The sequence below is a fragment of the Danio rerio genome, chromosome 12 (genome assembly GCF_052040795.2).
Source record: "Danio rerio strain M-AB ecotype USA chromosome 12, GRCz13ab, whole genome shotgun sequence".
NCBI lineage: Eukaryota > Metazoa > Chordata > Actinopteri > Cypriniformes > Danionidae > Danio > Danio rerio.
The window spans coordinates 24,579,101-24,599,128 of record NC_141032.1 but is presented as its reverse complement, the minus strand read 5'-3'; the positions used below and the strand labels follow the sequence as shown (position 1 = coordinate 24,599,128).

At 33.9% G+C, this 20,028-nt stretch overlaps 1 protein-coding gene across 3 annotated transcripts in view; it reads left to right on the top strand.

The window, feature by feature from the left end:
* Positions 1–20,028, top strand: part of nsfb (N-ethylmaleimide-sensitive factor b) — a 45,391-nt gene that overhangs the window by 11,456 nt on the left and 13,907 nt on the right. For all 3 annotated transcript variants that reach the window (NM_001442005.1, NM_001354163.3, NM_001024454.4), the window contains 10 exon segments: positions 4,606–4,805; positions 6,512–6,677; positions 6,773–6,847; positions 7,598–7,785; positions 9,907–10,002; positions 11,386–11,542; positions 14,098–14,231; positions 14,353–14,419; positions 16,426–16,505; positions 19,691–19,825. In NM_001442005.1, the coding sequence (NP_001428934.1) occupies positions 4,606–4,805; positions 6,512–6,677; positions 6,773–6,847; positions 7,598–7,785; positions 9,907–10,002; positions 11,386–11,542; positions 14,098–14,231; positions 14,353–14,419; positions 16,426–16,505; positions 19,691–19,825 (1,298 nt within the window).

The window sequence follows — 20,028 nt, the reverse complement described above, 5'->3', positions numbered from 1 at the left end:
AAATGCTGCACTAAGGTCTAGTAAAGCTATTAGCAAATTGCAACCACAATCAGATGGTTAAAGCAAGTAAAATGGTCTAATCTCACACTGGAATTCTCTTCATATACATTTTTTCCCCCAGAACGATACTAGTTGTGAACATTTTTATAGCTACCATCTACCAAAAGAAGTAGGGCAAGAAAAGTAATTGTCCAAGTAGTAAGCCTTGCATTACTCTATATCAAACTTGTGATCGATTCTCTACCATTTACTTTCATTTACTGTCACAAATTGATAACTGTGAGATAATTATGATTTAAGCAACAGGAATGTAATTCCATAAATACCAACAATTTTAAGCCTAACCAAGTTAAAGGTAACAAATAATATCAAATGCAGCACTGAGGCCCAGTAATGCTGTTAACAAATTGCAACCAAGTTTAGATTATAAAAGCAAGTAATATGGTCTCGCACTTCTTTGCAGATATCAGTTCTCTCTGAGAATGAACATAGTTGCGAAGATACCCCTTTTTCACTTCTAATAGGACATTTGGTCAGAAAATTTGGTCTGCAGTTTGCTAATTCTAATCAAGTTGCGTTTAAATAAGATGCTTAATAACAGAAGATTTTTGAGGGGATAAATCTTAATAAAATGACCATCTACCAATGGATTAGCAACCCCAGAACACTCTAGCAAACACAGAGAACACCCTAACAAGTGTATACCCCTGCTTTAGCAACCAACTTCCAATGGTCTAGCAAAAACCTGTAGCAGAAGAGTAAATCTTCAGAGCTGACTAGTTTTCAGCTGATTTAACACTACAGATATGATTGTGCTTTTAAAGAAAAGCAAGTCTAATGCTATTAAATCGTAAAGCATTTAAACAAGGTTCATGCAAGACAGAACAAACAGTTCTGAAGGCATATTCTTGTAATCTGTCAGATGATTTGATCATGTCTACACACACTCACAGAGAGCTATTTGTGTGTGTGTGTGAGATGACCTTTTGTGGTGTGAAGGCTGCAGGAGTCGGCCTCTGGCCCGGGCAGCTGCCTGCTCTAATGAGATGGCGGGTCTTGATAGCACAAAGGTGAGCACCTAATTGGGCTTGGTTTTTGGAGCCCAGGTGCTGAAGGAAGGTGCGGCTGTGCGTCTGAGTATGTTATTGTCTTACAGCACTTGGGTGGGAGTTTACACCAATAGACCCAGTTTCTCCCAAAAACTCCCACCACCTAAAGGTCATCTCAGTCTGTCCATCCATGGCTTCGTTCTTCTCCTCCATAAAAGGTCTGAACATCTACCCTCCCTCAACCTGAGTCTGTCATCAGGTGTAAATGGCTATGCTGATTCTGATCTCAGGCCTGCTGGTTATCTCCAGCCTTCCCGCTCAGTCCAAATGGCAGCCAGCAGATGTTGTTAACCAAAAACAGGCCTCTTGTCTGAGAAATGCCACTGCTCATCAAAAAGACCTGTGTGCTACTTTGAAAACACTTGATTTGGACACACGAGATTGTTTTCCATTACATTAGAACAGAATATGTCCTCTTTATTAGTTTGTTTTTCTGTTTAACTACCAACAAAAATTATTCATATATAGAACAAAGTCCTTTTATAACATAAAGTTGCAGACCAAAACAGTAATTAATTGTCATTTTACACTTTTCAAACTTTTCCACTATCATTCAAACCCCTGTTTTACTCCTTTGTAAGCAATGGTCTTTTTACATATATTTTATTTATAACGGTTTTTTAAAACTACAAAGCAGAACATAAAACATTTATACCAACTATAATACGTTTTATAAAAATAATAAGGTAAAATAACAGAAAAAATAAACAAGTGAATAATATAAAAAACTAACAACAAGAAGTAATAATTAAAACAAAAAACAAAAACAAGCACCAGTCTATCCAAACATGCACCATGCACCATATAGGGTAAATAATATACACCATTAAGTTTTACTTCATCGAACTCAGAACATTAAAGAGTGAAATTGTCCTTGAATCATGCCCTACTTTCAACTCTTAAAAAGATAAGCAAAGACAAGGCCCCAGATTTTTTCAAACTTTTTAGAAGCATCTGCCCTAACAAAACAAATTCTTTCAAGCTTAAGAGCAGCAAACATTTCAGTCAGCCATTTATGAAAAGTAGGTGGTAAAGCGGATTTTCAGTTCATCAAGATCACCCTTTTAGCCACCACCATACCAAACACGATAAACATTTGCTGATTATGTGACCATGCTAACACAGGGTCAGAGCATCCAAACAGGGCTAATTCAATATCTGGACTAATGATTTCTCCTAAAATATTTCAATAAAACTGAAAAATGTTTTTCCAGAGCTCCGAGATCTCAGGGCAAAACCAAAATCTGTCTTTGCATCTTGCATCTGTCACATAACGGGGAAACTGAAGGGAACATTTTATTGAGTTTAGTTATGGTATAATGTAGCTTATGTACCACTTTAAACTGTATGAGTTGTAATCTTGCATTGATAGAACAGGTATGCTTCAGCCTCTCTTCCCAGGTATTATTTGAAATGTTAATTCCAATATCCTCTTCTAATGCCAATTAATTGTGATCAGAAGAGACCGCAAATTGGTAGACGAACAAAGAAACAAACCGCGTCACCAGATATTTGGCCATAGGAGGTTTACACAAAATATTGTATATATTATGGCCCTGGGGCAATTCTTGAAACTCAGTAAAAGAATGTTTTATGTACCTGTAAATAGTGGTAAAATTGTGACTGGAAGAGGTTAAAAGCTTTATACAGCTGTTGAAATGAATGTAACAAATATCCCATCTATATAAAAATCTTTGTCTGTGGTCAGTCCTTTTTAATTGTCCATTGTGAAAATATCTTCTCTGTCTGGCTAGGTAAGACGTTTAAGAAATTATTAAGTGACATTTGCACCGAGGGGCATGTAAAGTTCAATGTACAATGTATTCTTCATTTAATTCAAAGTATTAATAGAATTGAGCACTAAGCAGTGATCTTTAATGATTTTAAATATAAATCAATTAAGTATGGTCAAAAAGTGATCAAAATTTATAATGAATATATATATATATATATATATATATATATATATATATATATATATATATATATATATATATATATATATACACACACACACATACATACATACATACATACATACATACATACACATACATACATACATACATATATACATACACACACACACACACACACACACACACATATATATATATATATATATATATATATATATATACATATATATATATATATATATATATATACATATATATATATATATATATATATATATATATATATATATACATATATATATACATATATATATATATATATACATATATATATATATATATATATATATATATATATATATATATATATATATATACATATATATATATACATTTATTAATATATACATTTATTAACATACACATTTTACATGCATGTTAATAAATGTATATATTAATAAATGTATATATATATATATATATATATATATATATATATATATATATATATATATACATTTATTAATATATACATTTATTAACATACACATTTTACATGCATTTAACGAAACAAAAAGCATTCAGTATAGCTGTAAATTCATAATCATGGAACCCAAACAACATGCATACATATGACCGGAAATTATATCACATAGAGCCTTTATACAGACCTTTTTGTCCTTCATTAAATTTCTACAAGCATGTGTGAAATAAATTTTACTTTTTAATTTAGCTTTCTCTCATTGTTATTCTTTTGGTGAACCGTTAATCCTTGCATGTTAACCTACTGAATAAAAATATTTGTTTTGGTAATCATCACCGAACAATGTCTGACCATTTTTGTGTTTGAATTGTTGGTCCTTCTCTGTTGATGTCAGTTTGATGGCTTCAGCCATGAAATTCTTAACCTCTTAACGTTAGTTTGCTACTAGAGAAGGATATTCAAAAAGAAAGCCCCCCCCCTACTTCTTTTTCAGTTAGAAGTACATCAATAAACTGAAATAAAAGTCTCAGTAAAATCCAATTCTTGCAGACCTGAAATGAAAACTAGGGCTGGGTCGATAAACAATATTATATCGAATCACGATAAAATATTTGTGAATAACAATGATAAGCACTGCACTTTTTTACTTTATAATGATCTAAGAGCCAATCATACAGCAGAAATGTGCAACAATGAGAATTGGAAAGTGTGTTGATATTAGAGATGGAAGGAATTTTCAGCCATCGAAAAATTATCGGACGAAAGGTTTATGCAATTTAATGGACCCTCTAATTTTTGTATCTTCAGTCATTGTTGGCATACTCTCTTAAATCTGGAAGCATTTATAGCGAAATATATATTGTTATAGTTCAATATGGAAAATAGTTATCGAGATTGCATTTTTGCCATATCACCCAGCGCTAATGGAAACATTTGTAAATACCAAAAGTACTTTAAAACTATATTATAACAAAATGAATACCATTGTGACACTTTTTTTTTTCTTTTTCTTTTTGCGAGCGCCCTTTATATTCAACTATATTATTCTGTGATCATGCTTCAGCATTCCTCAACCCCTTTTCTCTTTCCTTAGGTTGCAAGCACGTGAAGGGAATCTTGCTGTATGGACCACCCGGCTGTGGTAAAACCCTAATGGCACGGCAGATTGGAAAGATGCTGAACGCCAGAGAGCCAAAAGTGGTCAACGGGCCAGAGATTTTGAACAAATACGTGGGAGAATCGGAGGCCAACATCAGAAAGCTATTCGCTGATGCTGAGGAGGAACAGAAGAGGGTACGAAACCAGAGATGGCATTTTGTGCAAATTATTCAACACATTGCACGCTTGGGGAAAAAACTTGTGTTGTTTCCATGCATTCACAGACTTTTTTGCACAACCTTACATTCATCTGGCTCTGTGACGGAACCCGCCGATATTTGACACGTTAAAGAAAGGTTCCTCTGTCAACAGTCAAAAAATAAAAACTTTTTTGGGGTTTGCACAAAGGATGCTGTTCCCAGTTTTGGGTGCTCCAGCTGCTCTACAAATAACTCCAAATTGCTGAAATATACTTACCGAATTACTGTAAATGGCCTTGTGTTTGCTTAGAAACATTATCATAGTTTGTTTTTTCCAAGAGTGATGTGCTGGCAGAGATCTGCTGGTTCTGGCTGTGTTGCGAGTGTGATGTTGTGCTGGTAGACTGTGTGACTACATGACATTGAAGAGATCACTCGGCACCTCTTAATGAGAGCATTCGGCTATCTGTAACCCCTCACCCTGACTCACGGGAGGCCACGCACACTCATACTGGCCTCCCATCTGCGCTAAATGTTACGGCCTTGCCTCTCACTGCCTCACAGATGAAGAAGATAAGGCCTTATTGTGGACCACTGTCACCGAGTTTATTTAGTACCAGTGCATTCGCCAGCTTGGCATTTAAAGGGATAGTTCACCCTAAAATGAAACCTTTCTCACTGTTTACTCGTTTTCAAAGCTTTCTGAGGTGCTTTCTTTTGTTAAACACTAAAGAAGATGTTTTGAAGAATACTGAAAACCTGACACCCACAGTAGATAAAACAAATACTATGGAAGTCAATGGTTGCAGATTTCTAACATTCTTCAAAATATCTTCTTTTGTGTTCAACAGAAGAAAGGAAGTCAAGGTTTGAAACATAATGATGATGACAGAATTTTCAGTGTTGGCTGATCTATTTAAAATGAGAGATTAAGAGAATTATATACAGAAAGTTTTAAAGATCATATTAAAATCACAATCATATTCAAAATCTGGATATATGTTGATGTACTGATTTATAATATATTGTTTTATGATATATTATATTACTCGTTTTTGAAGAAAATCCTTTCAATAAATATTTTATCTTTGGTTATATCAGTACATTTATATCCTGAGCTTAACTCAAAGTAATTTTGCTGTCCAGTGTATGTGGATATTTACTATTCAGTGTGCTTAAATTAAATGAATTATTTACTATTCAATTGTGATGTTTGTTTGCGTATTCAACAACAATTGTTAACTAAAAACTAAAATTCAAAAATTAAAAATTCTTAGGAATTCCAATTCCGAAACCGAAAAATTTAAGCTAAATAGAAAAAAACTACATAGATAAATTAATGATCAAATAAATAAACTAATAAACTAATCAGACTAAACACTAAACACCACTAGAAACACACTAAAGTTAAAATAAAAACTTAAAATAGAAAACTTTTTTGATTTAAAAAATATACTTAAATCTAAAACTACTATTAAAACTTATTTTATTTGTTTATTTCACAATTAAAAAAATAATAATATTAGTCTAGTATTAGTTAGTTAATCTGTATTAGTCAGTTACTTATGTAATACATTTGGTATTACCGTATTTTAATATTAATATTACAAGTGTGCTTTATTTGACAGTGTTATAACATTACATTAACAATAAGTGGGAAGTTATTAAATAACTTTTTATGTTTTTCTTCTGCTTTTGAAGTTGGGGGCCAACAGCGGCCTGCACATCATTATATTTGACGAAATTGATGCCATTTGCAAACAACGTGGCAGCATGGCAGGCAGCACAGGGGTCCATGACACTGTAGTGAACCAGCTTCTGTCCAAGATCGATGGTGTAGAGCAGCTCAACAACATCCTGGTTATTGGTAAGAACTTCCTGTGAGATTATAAAAACTGTACACTAAACTTGCACTATAAAAATGCATACTTCCATATTTATTGCATTTATTTTCTGTTTAAGGCATGACCAACAGGCCTGACCTGATTGATGAAGCTCTATTGAGGCCGGGTAGATTGGAAGTCAAAATGGAGATTGGTGAGAATCACAGTAGCTGAGTTGAACCAAAATATTACTGCTCAGTATTTGAAATGCAATATTTTATTGCATGATGTTATGTGTCTTAATGTAGTTATTACATGTATTACATGTAGTCTTAATATGTTTGATATCATAGCAAAAATAATAACAAAAAAGCAACAAGAACAATGTTTGCTCAACATAAAATAATCAGCATAGCAAAACTTTCAACAATTTACAAAAAAGTTATAAAAAAATGTGTGTATATATATATATATATATATATATATATATATATATATATATATATATATATATGTATATATATGTATATATCATTCATTCATTCATTCATTCATTCATTTTCTTGTCGGCTTAGTCCCTTTATTAATCTGGGGTCGCCATAGCGGAATGAACCGCCAACTTATCCAGCAAGTTTTTACACAGCGGATGCCCTTCCAGCCACAACCCATCTCCAACCCATTTTTTGTTATTAACCCTTCTCTGAAATTTTAATTATTTTTCTGTAATTTCCAAAGTGATGTTTCCAAAGTATCCTGCAAAATAACTAGTAAGATATTATGTATTTTACTTTGATCATGGCAAAGACAAACAAAATTAGTTATTAGAAATTTGTCATTAAAATTATTGTTAAAAAATGTATTGAATAAAATATTCTTTACATTAAAAAGCTTAGGAAATATTTGAAAAATTGGAAAAATAAAAGCTTTGACTTCAAGTGCGTGTACATGTATTGTTTTTCTCCAGGCTTGCCTGATGAGACGGGTCGTGTTCAGATCCTAAATATCCACACGGCAAAGATGAAGCAGTCAAACATGCTGGCCAAAGACGTTGACGTAAAGGAACTGGCTGTCGAGACCAAGAACTACAGTGGAGCAGAGCTGGAAGGGCTTGTTCGGGCTGCGCAGTCCACTGCCATGAACCGTCACATCAAGGTCTGATCTCAAATATTTCATCCAGACTGCACTTTCACCGTCAGAACTAATTATGGTTATTTCAACGTGGTTGACCAGTTCTGAACTTTGTTCTTGGTTGGAAATTATCTCAATTCACAAAAATTGTTGATAATGCAAATACAAAGCAGTTTACATAGGATTACAGTGATGCTGGGGAAGAGACATTTTAATGTTGTCTAAATGCTGTAGTTCATTTTAAATACAAGAAAGGATTGTGTCTGTGCTTGAGGCATTGGTGATTGTGAAGTTAATTTGATTGCTTATATATCTTTTTAAATATCCAAAACCCTTAAAAAAGCGTTAGATATTTTGCTGATCTATGTACTGTATGAACATTATACTCAATGTTTTGAAGAATGTTGAAATCCAGAAAAATAAGACATTTATTTATTAGGTATATCCTGCCACTATCTTCGGGCTGGGCCGTGATAAAGCATTTGTGTGTTTTTTTAGGCATTGCTTAATTAGCCTAATTGCGTGGAGACCTATACACAAACTTGTATTGAAAGCATTCGAATACTTTCATAGTGTTTGTGCTCATATAAGACAAAATTATTTGTGTTTAAAATTGAAGACAGCAGGATGGACATGTTTACATATTATTAGGTGTATTTGTCTGTTTAAAAACGCACTCAAATCCTAAAGCATTCACTTTTGCTCATCTTCAAATCACATGTACAGAAGTTGATATGAGAACAGTGTCTTATACGGATCGCATCTTTCACACTAGCTGCACCTGCAGTGCGCAGCTGATTGTCTGCTGCTACACAGATCGATCTAGCTTTATTCTATATATTTACCTATCTATCTGTATATATAAATACACTTTTTACTTTTCATCTGCACCAAGGCCTGCAGCAACGTCCTGTGTGTGGATTTTGTTGGATTGTTGAAAGTTGGATTTAATTTTTTGGGCTCGATCTAAGCTCTACATGTGCAACAATGCAACAATAAAAGAGCCAGTAGGTGGCAGCACTTTACTGTTTTAATGAGTCAGTAATTGTATCAAGTCATTTCAATGATTTGTTCAAATCAGTTCATTCATTTAGAATCAAAACAAGTGACAAAAAGAATGTAACAGTGAAGCATTGGCTGTGTCCAAAACTGCCTACTTCTCAGTAGGTACTGTATTTGAATTTAAATGTACTACTCGGCGTTAGAAAAGTACGTTCTATGTACGTTCTATACAATATGAATGTGAGCAGAATAAATAGAATTTGGATGTACTACATCTGCCTTTTTGTCATGGTCATGTGACCTACCCCCGTCAGTTGCGTTGCAGGGCATCATAGGATAGTGCAGTGTGCATGGGATGCACACTTTAGATCCTTGCCGGAAGTAGTAGGTTATCCGGGTTCTTTTTGCATACTGTTTTTCGAATTCTATGAATTTGGACATACTACTCGGCTTGCATACTGTTTTTAGCGTCCTATATAGTATGGAAGTATGCGGTGTTGGATGCAGTCATTCACTTAAAGGGGTAATTCACCCAAAAATAACATTTCTGCCATTTTTTTCTTATTGCAAGTCAATGGTTACTGGTTTCCAATATTCTTCATAACATATTCTTTTGTGTCTTTTAAGTCAAGGGTGAGTAAGCAATGACAGAACTTTCTTTTCTTTTTTTTTTTTACTTTCCTTTAAATGACTCAACCAGAATGTCTTTAACTTCTTGTTTATTGATTTCTTTTGTATAAAATTAATATCAAACTTCTATTGACACTTCTGTCAAATTTAAAAATACAATATTACTTTTTTAGCTGCATTTTAATAGGCTTCATGGAGCAGTGAATCCTTTCACACTGTTTTCCAGTGACATTTATACAGTACATGAACAACAGTTGCCATTTTACTAAACATGATAACTATTGCACATCCCTAGCTCTGTAAGTGCATATATATCTTTAAATTGCTGGACAAACTGTGTGTCTGAGTGAGTGGCACAGCATATTTGATAGTGTGGACACACAATGCTCCAATGTTTGATGAAGCTTACACTAGTGTGATGGGTCTCTCTTACTCTCACACTTCATAACATTTCTTGTTGATTAAGTGAATAAGCTTGAGGATCAACCCGTGTGTGTGTTTGTGCTTCTATAGGCCACTACTCAGGTAGAGGTGGACACAGAAAAGGCTCAGACTCTGCAAGTCAGCAGGAGTGACTTCTTGGCATCTCTGAATAATGACATAAAGCCTGTAAGTTTACCCTCCATTATTGTGGATTCCGTTTTGCATAATATTACACTGTAAAAAATTCTGAGGTTCCACAAAAATCCTCCATGTTGTTCTAACACGTAGTTAAGACTTAATTGCTTTTACAAATTTAAGTGGGCTGAACATAAAATTATTAAGTGGTCCCTAAAAATCGGAATAATGTTGTTTCAGCTCTTTTAAATAGGTCGTTTGATCAGGCAGCAGAAATAATGTTTTTGAGTGTATGTTGACTTCAAACTAGGGCTGCACAATATATAAATTTAGCATCAAAATAATCGAAATAGTCACATTGCAGGCTTGTCAATGTCAGGTTGGGATTATAGTTGACGAGAAACTGCAGTAGATAAAGTTATAGAAACAGAATTAACAGTTCAGAACACATTCAATTCCTTTTATCTTTCTTTCTGTTGTTCTTTTTCAATGTAAATTGTGTCAAACATAGGTGAAGTTCTAATAAATTAAAACTGCTTCAGTCTAGTTTTCTCTGTTGAAATTCAGTTTAGATTAGTTCAGTGTAATGTAAATGTTACTGCTGAAAGCCGAAACACATGCAACAGAAAATAGAGATGCAAATTTAATCCTAATATAGGGAAAGTTTTTCTTTTTTTAAAGCCTGTGACTATGTCGGAATTCAATTCAACCATTTGGGTACTAGAAATGATAAAACTTGTAGCTTTAAAAAAAGATTAATTGTATTTAGTTTTTTTTCCAATGAAGTAGAAATCAAAATCATGAAATCAGACAAGAATGGGCATTGTCAGATCATTTTAAGACAACTTTAATGAAGGGTTTTGATCCAATTCAAATGTTTATTCCTGTATTCAGTGCTACTTTATACTTGATCATTTAATTTCTGTACCTCAGTACTCTCCAGAAAACCATAAAGCACCTTTGATTTCATTTGTATCTTTTCCCCATTGTATTAATTTATGCTTGTAATTAGTTTATTATATTTTATGCAGATGCACTGACTCCCTATCTGCGTGAAATGATGAATTCTTTTCAAACAAATTTATTTTAGATCATCTTGTGAAATTATGTTCATATTGTGCAGTTCGTCCAAACCACCTGATTAGATTTGATGCAGACATACTTCATTACTGGCATCAAATCTGGTCCACTTTGCTGTTTTTTTTGTTCACAAACCACACATTTACACATGAGGTGGCTATTATTTTACATTCATCATGTAAATGAATTATTTTGTGAATTCTACACTTTTGAATGAGTCACTTGAGACTGAAACTAAAAAATGTTGTCAAAGTATTATGATATGTCATTATTCTTAATTTCAGCAGTAAATAAAGTGATTAATCATTGTTTAATGATTTAATCATTTCTTTCTGTTTTTATCCCCCTGTTAAGGCATTTGGTAGTAATCAGGAGGATTACTCCAGTTACATCATGAACGGTATTGTGAAATGGAGCAATGCTGTGTCTGACATACTGGGAGACGGAGAACTTCTGGTGCAGCAGACCAAGAACAGTGAACGCACACCCCTAGTTACTGTTCTATTAGAGGGCAAGTCTTATACAAACAAACACAAATACAGTGTTAGCTAACTGAAACTAACTAACTAAAATCAACCAACTAACTGAAATAGTGATGTTGCTAATCAATGGCAGGTGTTTTGTGTTGTGTTTTCATGTTTTGTGTGTGAAATCCTTTTTCCTTAAACCTAGAAATACTTGATTTAACTTAAGGACTGGTCTAGACATTGAATTGAGTACAGATGCCTGTGTGGTTTATTGCTTGGTTAATTATTCGGATGAATTGTTTGCTAAATCGGAGGTTTTTTTGCTGAAGTTGAGGTCAGTTTTGAACAAAATAATTGTGCTGCCAAAGTTTTTAAAATTGATGTCAATATATTTAAACAAAATAATAATAATTAAATAAAATAATTAAATAAATATTATCATGAGGTAATATTGCTATTGTGATGACACTGTTTAACTATAAAAAAATAATGAAAGGGTTATTTAGTAAGAATTTAAATATTTATTTGCTTAACCAATTAATTAAGTGTCAATCTTTTTTTGTACATAAAATAAACCTGGAATTATCCTGACAAACCATCATATCATAAGCAGATATCATATGTCATTTTCAAGTTTATACCCAAAAAGTGACAAAAAAGAGAGTTTAGTTTACAGCTGTACTTTCACAATATTTATATGTATGCTTCAGTTTCTTCGTATTTTATGTTAAAAGCTTTTTTGACAATATCTGCTCATATGAGTGACACTTAGTGCTCCTAAATCTTATAAATGACCCAAATTCAGAGCAGATGCAGAAATTGAGTTTGTGTGGAACAGCAACATTTTTCTCTGAACAAGCATCTCTGTCACATTTTTCTCTGAACAAGCATCTCTGAGTCACTGAACACACTGGGTCATGAACTACTTGTATCTATTTAATTAAACCACTGCCATTGCATAATAACAATTGCACTAATCTAACAATTTCCATTAAAAAATTTAGAAATTGTTTAGACCTACAATAAATAATTACTCTCTGAGGTAGAATAGAAGTTACAATATGTAATAGAATAACCTAAAAATAACTCTCCAATAGCTCCAAGGTTCAAGACCCCCTCGAGTACTTTTTTATAGTTTTGTTTGTGCTAAGCATCAGTTAAGACAACGTTAGCACCTGTTCGCTTTAAGTTCGGGTAAATTTCGATTATTTTGAGCTTTTGTGATCTAATTTCTAGCTTTTGTGAGCTAAATAAATTTAAAAATTTATTTTTTAAAATAATTTTTGGGCGGGATTAACATTGCTGACGTAGCGCGAATCCGAGTGATGATGCATCGGTTTTCGTTGTTACTCATAGACAAAGTTTTCTTATCCTCATGACTACACGAGCATTCCGCTGACAAACTAATATGGACATACCATAGACCCACCAATCTGTGCGACAGTGTGTGACACGACATGCAGTATTTAGCCGTTTATTAAGGGTTTTATGTGTTTGTTTTCATGATCCACGAAGTATGTTGCATGGCTTTCTCTGCGATACTGTCTGGGCCACCGATACAGCCAATCTGTTTGTGTGCAGCAAGCATTTTTGTTGGAAGAGCTGAACGAGAATTGGAGAAGGGCAGACTTTGTTTTTTATCAGTTCAGTTAGTTACCATTCAGACACATCACCTATATCCATGCTGCTGCGTTCACACTTGTTTAAAATCTTCAGATTACCGGCAGTGCTAATGGTTGGAACAGGGTAAAATACCTGCTGTTCTGCTATCCATATTGTTATTCAGACTCGGGGATTCAGGAAGAAAGAAGTCCTCATTTATAGTGTTTATATAAACATGATTATCTTTATAATGGTATAACAAATTGTTGATATAACTAATAACAGGGCATTAAATTATTTGCCATTTATTTTTTTGCAATTTAACTTGAGCCAACTGACAAAAGTGACGCCCACTCCTCCCTCTGCTTGCAGCGCTCCACGCCCATCCTGAAGCATTTTTGGAAAAAAAGAAGGTAGACTTAAACTGGAAGAGGCAGGTTTCATGGTCCTTTAGAGGGATAATTCACCAAAACAAATGAACATTCTGTCATCATTTACTCATATTTCACTTGTCACAGACCTGTTTGAGTTTCTTTTTTTTTTCTGCTGAATACAAAGTTAATTTTGAAAAAACTTGGAAGCTGGTAACAGTTGACTTCCATAAGAAATATTTTTCCTACTATGAGTGTCAATGGTTACCCATTTCAACTATTCGTCAAAAAAAAAAAAAAATCATCAAAACAAAAAGAAACTGAGAATGTTTGGAAAGGTAAATTATGAGTAAATAATTTGTTTTTGAGTGAACTATTCTTTTAAATATAATTAGTTATATTTTATATCTGTTATTTTTGAAAACTGAGTAGCGGATTGTAGATGACATTTAAATTACAAGTAATGTATAGCTTGATGTTACAGTACACACACGCTGCTCTCACATCTACCCAAAGGCTCAAAAAATAGCATTCTTTCCTGCTCTTGTTCTCTTTTTCACACAAGCAAACACGCACCAAAATGCTGCAATCTGATATGACTGAGAGTGTGAATGTTTCTCTCTCAGGGCCTGCTCACAGTGGTAAGACCGCACTGGCGGCCAAGATTGCAGAGCAGTCCCAGTTCCCCTTCATCAAGATCTGCTCTCCAGACAAAATGATCGGCTTTACAGAGACCGCCAAATGTCAGGCCATAAAGAAGGTAACAACCTTGTATATGTGGATTAAGGCATTAGCAGACCCATGCTTGAAAGCACTTGTTACAGATGTGATGTTCCAGCCTTTGACCTTTAATAGTGACTTAATTGTTTTTCTCTCTTTAGATATTTGAGGATGCCTACAAGTCTCAGTTGAGCTGTGTGGTGGTGGACGATATTGAGCGACTGCTGGGTGAGTTCATTAGTGTAAATTATCTCACTCTATCTCTTTTTATGATATTTATTGGCTTTTGGTTTGTCATGGATAAATGAATACGACATTTAATGCCGAGTTCAGACTGCATGATTTAGCCCCGAATTTGACTTGCCAACAGGTTTTGAGAAATTACAGAGAAATGCCTGAAACCACAGCCAAATCAGTGCTCGTTTACATGACTAACAATCACACAGTGTGAACTATCAAAGATGCAAGAGCCCTGAGAGAATCGCAGATTCAAATCATGCTGTGTGAAATGTGTTCTGATTGAAAATAACATCGGCAAATACCTACAGCCAGTGAGAAAGCAGCACCCACTACTATGGGTATCTGCAGGCCAGCGGGAGGTAGGGGAGAAGTTAAAAGGCCTTCTTTTTGGTCTATTTGGACCAAAGAAATGGAGGAAAAACTACTGTAAATTTGGTAGGAGCACCTGTGTCTGTTTGATGTGTCATGTGAGCAATATCATAACCGGGTTGAAAAAGAATTTTTTAGAGAAATTCCCTACAAAAGCCACTTAAGAAAAATATGTACATTTTCTACCCCACTAAAGGCTTCTTTATCATAATGTAGTTAGTTACAAAATATATACTACATGGCATTGCATTGTTACCATGTCACTTCTCGTGTGTGTTTGATTGTGAGCCATAGTTAGCGGACTGAGACAAGGTTGTCGGCAGTTTTCCTATTGCAAGTCATGCAGTGTGAAACCCCCTAAAAAAAAGTCTTTCAGAGTTTTATGGGAATGTGTCAAATAGTGATGAAAAGCACAACAATTAAAGAGAAGAGACATTTCATTTTTATATTCGTTTAAGGAAGAAATAATGACCAGCAGTCTGCAATGTAAAATGCAATTATAAAGTTTTCATATAAACAAAATTTGTCCTGCTTTTGTCTTATCACTGACACTATACATTCATTGGCCACTTTATTAGCTACATCTTAGTATCAGGCGTGACTCTTTTTGCCTTCAGAACTGCCTTAATCATTCATGGCATAGATTCAACAAGGAACTGGTCTAATTTCGCTAAAATTTGGGTCCATATTAACATGATAGCACTATTGGATTGAGAGCTGGTGACTGGAGTCCAGTTGAGTACAGTGAACTCATTGTCATGTTCAAGCCAGTCTGAGATGAGTCACGCTTTGACACGGCACATTATCCTGCTGGAAGTAGCCATCAGAAGACGGGTAGACTGTGGTCATAAAGGGATGAACATGGTCAGCAACAATACTCAGGTAGGCTGTGGTGTTAACACGATGCTCAATTGGTACTAATAGGCCCAAAGTGTGCAAAGAAAATACCCCCACACCATTACACCACCACTGACCTGAAGTGTTGATAAGAGGCAGTATGGATCCATGCTTTCATGTTGTTGATGCTACTATCCGAATGTCACAACCGAAATCGAGACATATCAGACCAGGCAACGTTTTACCAATCTTCTATTCTCCTATTTGTGTGAGCCTGTGTGAATTGTAGACTCAGTTTCCTGTTCTTAGCGCACAGGAGTGGCACTCGGTATAACCTTTTGCTGTTGTAGCCCATCCGTCTGAAGGTTGGATGTGTTGTTTGTTTAAAGATGCTCTTCTGCATACCTCAGTTGTAACGAGTGGGTATTGGAGTTAGTGTTGCCTTTCTCAGAAATTTGCGTTAATGAGCAGTTGGACATGTTTACCTAATAACGTGCTCAGTAAGTGTATATATGGATATAAGGACTAACATAGCAATTTTGAAATATCAGCATATTAATACTTAGATTATTTATTAATCCTGGGTTAATAGTAAGCTGTGTAAAGCAGTATATACTACCCAGGGCTTAGAATGAGCCAGAGTTAACTATTTCAAGCAATGTGCAGCCATGTATTATTATAGGGGCGCATGTAGGCCTCATTTTATCTTGTGAGGTTTTTAAATTAATTGATGGTTTACGTACCAAACTTGGCTTATGCTGTCTTCCATCATGTTTTTGACTTTACAGATTTTGTTCCCATCGGGCCTCGGTTCTCTAACCTGGTGCTGCAGGCTCTGCTGGTGTTACTGAAGAAACCTCCTCCTCGGGTGAGAATGATGTGTAATACTGGCATCCATAGACAGGGAGCAGCACCTTCTCTTACACAGAATAAAATGTGCTGGACAGAATATTTCACTCTGTAACTTTAGTCAATTTCACAAATTCAACTGAATTAATGTATCACTACATATTTTAAGTAAATTTAGGAAGAAGAGACACTATAAAAAGCATTCAGAAGTATGAGTAATATTTTATAGTATTTTATTTACACTTTAATGTAATATTTGCATTTAAGCTTTGTGGAGACACTCACTAAGTGTTCATATGCACATCAGAGTTATTTTAGTCTGCTATGATTTATAATTTAACCTCTAATGTTAGGGCTTTTTAAAACCTCTAACCCCAAGTATATTTCTAAACCAGTGTTTTCATACTGTGGTCCATGTAGGATTGCTTGTGGTCATTTATAAATAAAAATATTGACAGAAATTGCTAGTCAACTCATATCAGTCAAATAACTGACTCTGCTAAAATGTTCATGTGAAGATTTATTAATTTGTCTGTTATTTTTGCAATGTATTTAAAAAAAAACATTTTAAACATTATATATATATATATATATATATATATATATATATATATATATATATATACATACATATATATACATATATACATATATATATATGTATATATGTATATGTATGTGTGTGTGTGTGTATGTATGTATAATGTATTTAAGGTATATATATATTTTTTGACAGTCTACAGAACAAACCATCGTTATACAATAACCTGCCTAATTAACCTAACCTGCCTATTTATCCAAATTAACCTGGTTAAGACTTTAAATGTCACTTTAAGCTGTATAGAAGTGTCTTAAAAATATCTAGTCAAATATTATTTACTGTAAAGATAAAATAAATCAGTTATTAAATGAGTTAGAAATGAGTTATTAAAACTATTATGTTTAGAAATGTGTTGAAAAAATGTTCTCTTTGTTGAACAGAAATTGGGGAAAAAATAAACGGGGGGCTAATATTTCAAGGGGGCTAATAGTTCTGACTTCAACTGTACATATTAAATGCTGTTCTTTCTATTTTTCAAGTAATTATGCAACTGATGTTTTAGTTTACACAAATATTCTGAGCAGGACAATTCATAACAATGGAAAATGTTTCATGAAATCATCTCAAATTCAGCTTCGCCATCATATGAATTAATTACATTTTCAAATATTTTAAAATAGTAAGTGTTATTTTAAATTATACTTTTGGTTTACACAACCACTGTACATCTTTGGTGAGAACAAAAAACAATCACAAGTATTAAAAAAGTATTCAGCAAAAATCAGTCCAATGTACTCGAAAAATGTGAAAAACATATTAAAAAGCCTTTATTGACACGGCTATTTCTTAAAACTCCAAGTTGTTTCTTGGCAAACAACTGCCTTTATCAGGGTAACAGCAATCATGTGCGTCTGGAGTTTCTTTTGAATACTTTTGAATGATCTCATTAGAATATCTAAACAATACTAAAATAATATATTGAACACAAGGTCAGCTCAACAATCATCATTAATTCAGCATTGAGAGAGGGAGAAAAAAAAACGTAATAGAAAAAACATTAATAAATAAAATAAAACAAATAAAAAAAAAATGTTGTATAACATTACATACATACACAACAACATATGTATTAAATAATACAACGTAGATGTAGGTAGAATGAAACCACAAAAAAAAAATATATATATATATATATATATATATATATATATATATATATATATATATATATATATATATATATATATATATACAAAATATGTACAGTTGAAGTCAGAATTATTAGCCTCCCTGAATTATTAGCCCCACTGTTTATTTTTTCCCCAATTTCTCTTTAACGAAGAGAAGATTTTTTTCAACACATTTCTAAACGTATTAGTTTTAATAACTCTTCCTAATAACTGATTTATTTTATCTTTGCCGTGATGACCGTAAATAATATTTGACAAGATTTTTTCTAGACACTTCTATACAGCTTAAAGTGACATTTAAAGACTTAACTTGATTAACTAGGTTAACTAGGCAGGTTAGGGGAATTAGGAAAGTTATTGTATAATGATGGTTTGCTCTGTAGACTATCGAGAAAAAAAAATAGCTTAAAGGGGCTAATAATTTTGACCGTAAAATAGTTTTACTTTGATTCTAGCCGAAATAAAACAAATAGGAAGAAAAAATATGATCATGAGACATACTGTGAAAATTTCCTTTCTCAGGTAAACATAATTTGGGAAATATATATATAAAAAAAACATTTCAAAGGGGGTTTTATAAGTTCTGATTTTAGCTGTAAATATAGACAAATAAACTAGTATAGTGTACAAATAAATGCAGATAAACATGCATGTACATAAACAAATACATACTTCCCGAAAGAGAACTGATATATTATTCAAGCTACATGTGAACACTTTTTGTTTGATTTTGTATTAAAAAATATTGTTGACCCAAACATTTGACAAAGTAATATGTTTAATAGTTTATATTTTACTAAAAGTGGTCAACCACTGGCTAAACTTGTCTTAAAGTGGTTAAACATTTACATATTACAGATATAAAACTTTATTACAGCTCATTGAATAGAGGTGTCTTCTGTCACATCACACTTTTCACAATTTTCACATTCTTTTGACCAAAACCACTAACCGAGTATCTGAGTTTTTGGCTACATTTGAAATATTTATCCGAAGCATTTATTGTTTTTGGCTGTGGCGATGTTTTTCTTGGTGAACAAGTCCCCCAACAAGCTCCTGTTGTGTCTTGCTGTCTGGTGGCAGTGAGTGTGTATGTCGTGCTGTGTTTATAAGGTGTTTTGAATAGCTGAGGGTCTTTTCCTCCAGATCAGGACTGTATAGAGCAGCTCTCAGTAGGGAGTCGGGTCTCGGGTGAGTCGATAGAAAGGGTTTGTGAGAGAGCCGAGACCTGGCAGGCCCGCAGCCTGTGTGGCACCTCATTTACATGCACTAGCATATAGTGGACACCACAGGGGGGCGACCCATAATCCCCTGTGCTCGCTGGGGCCTCTGGGAATGGCCCACCTCTTTACTACATGTAGCTGGGCACCATGGCTATACTAGGAGATCTTGAAAGTGAGCCAGTGAGAGATTCTGACCTTTAGTGTTGATTTGATATGATTTGATATGTTTGTTTGTTTGTTGATCCTGCAGGGTCGTAAGTTGTTGATTCTTGGCACAACTAGCAGAAAGGATGTCCTGCAGGAGATGGGCATGTCCGACTCTTTCAGCACTACAATCCACATCCCCAACATCTCTAGAGGAGAACATCTAATGGAGGCCCTGGAGGTTAGAGATAGAGGAATTCATAAGGGCCACATTTTCAGTTTGTTTCAATCAATCACAAGTGTAAAATGCTAAATATGGGTGAAGATTATTTAAATGTATTGCTTATTATCTGGATAAAGGCTTGAGGTTTATCGCTCATGCTTACCATGAGCATTTTTCAAGACATTTTTCGTTGTTTATACCCAAGCGATGTTAACACCAGG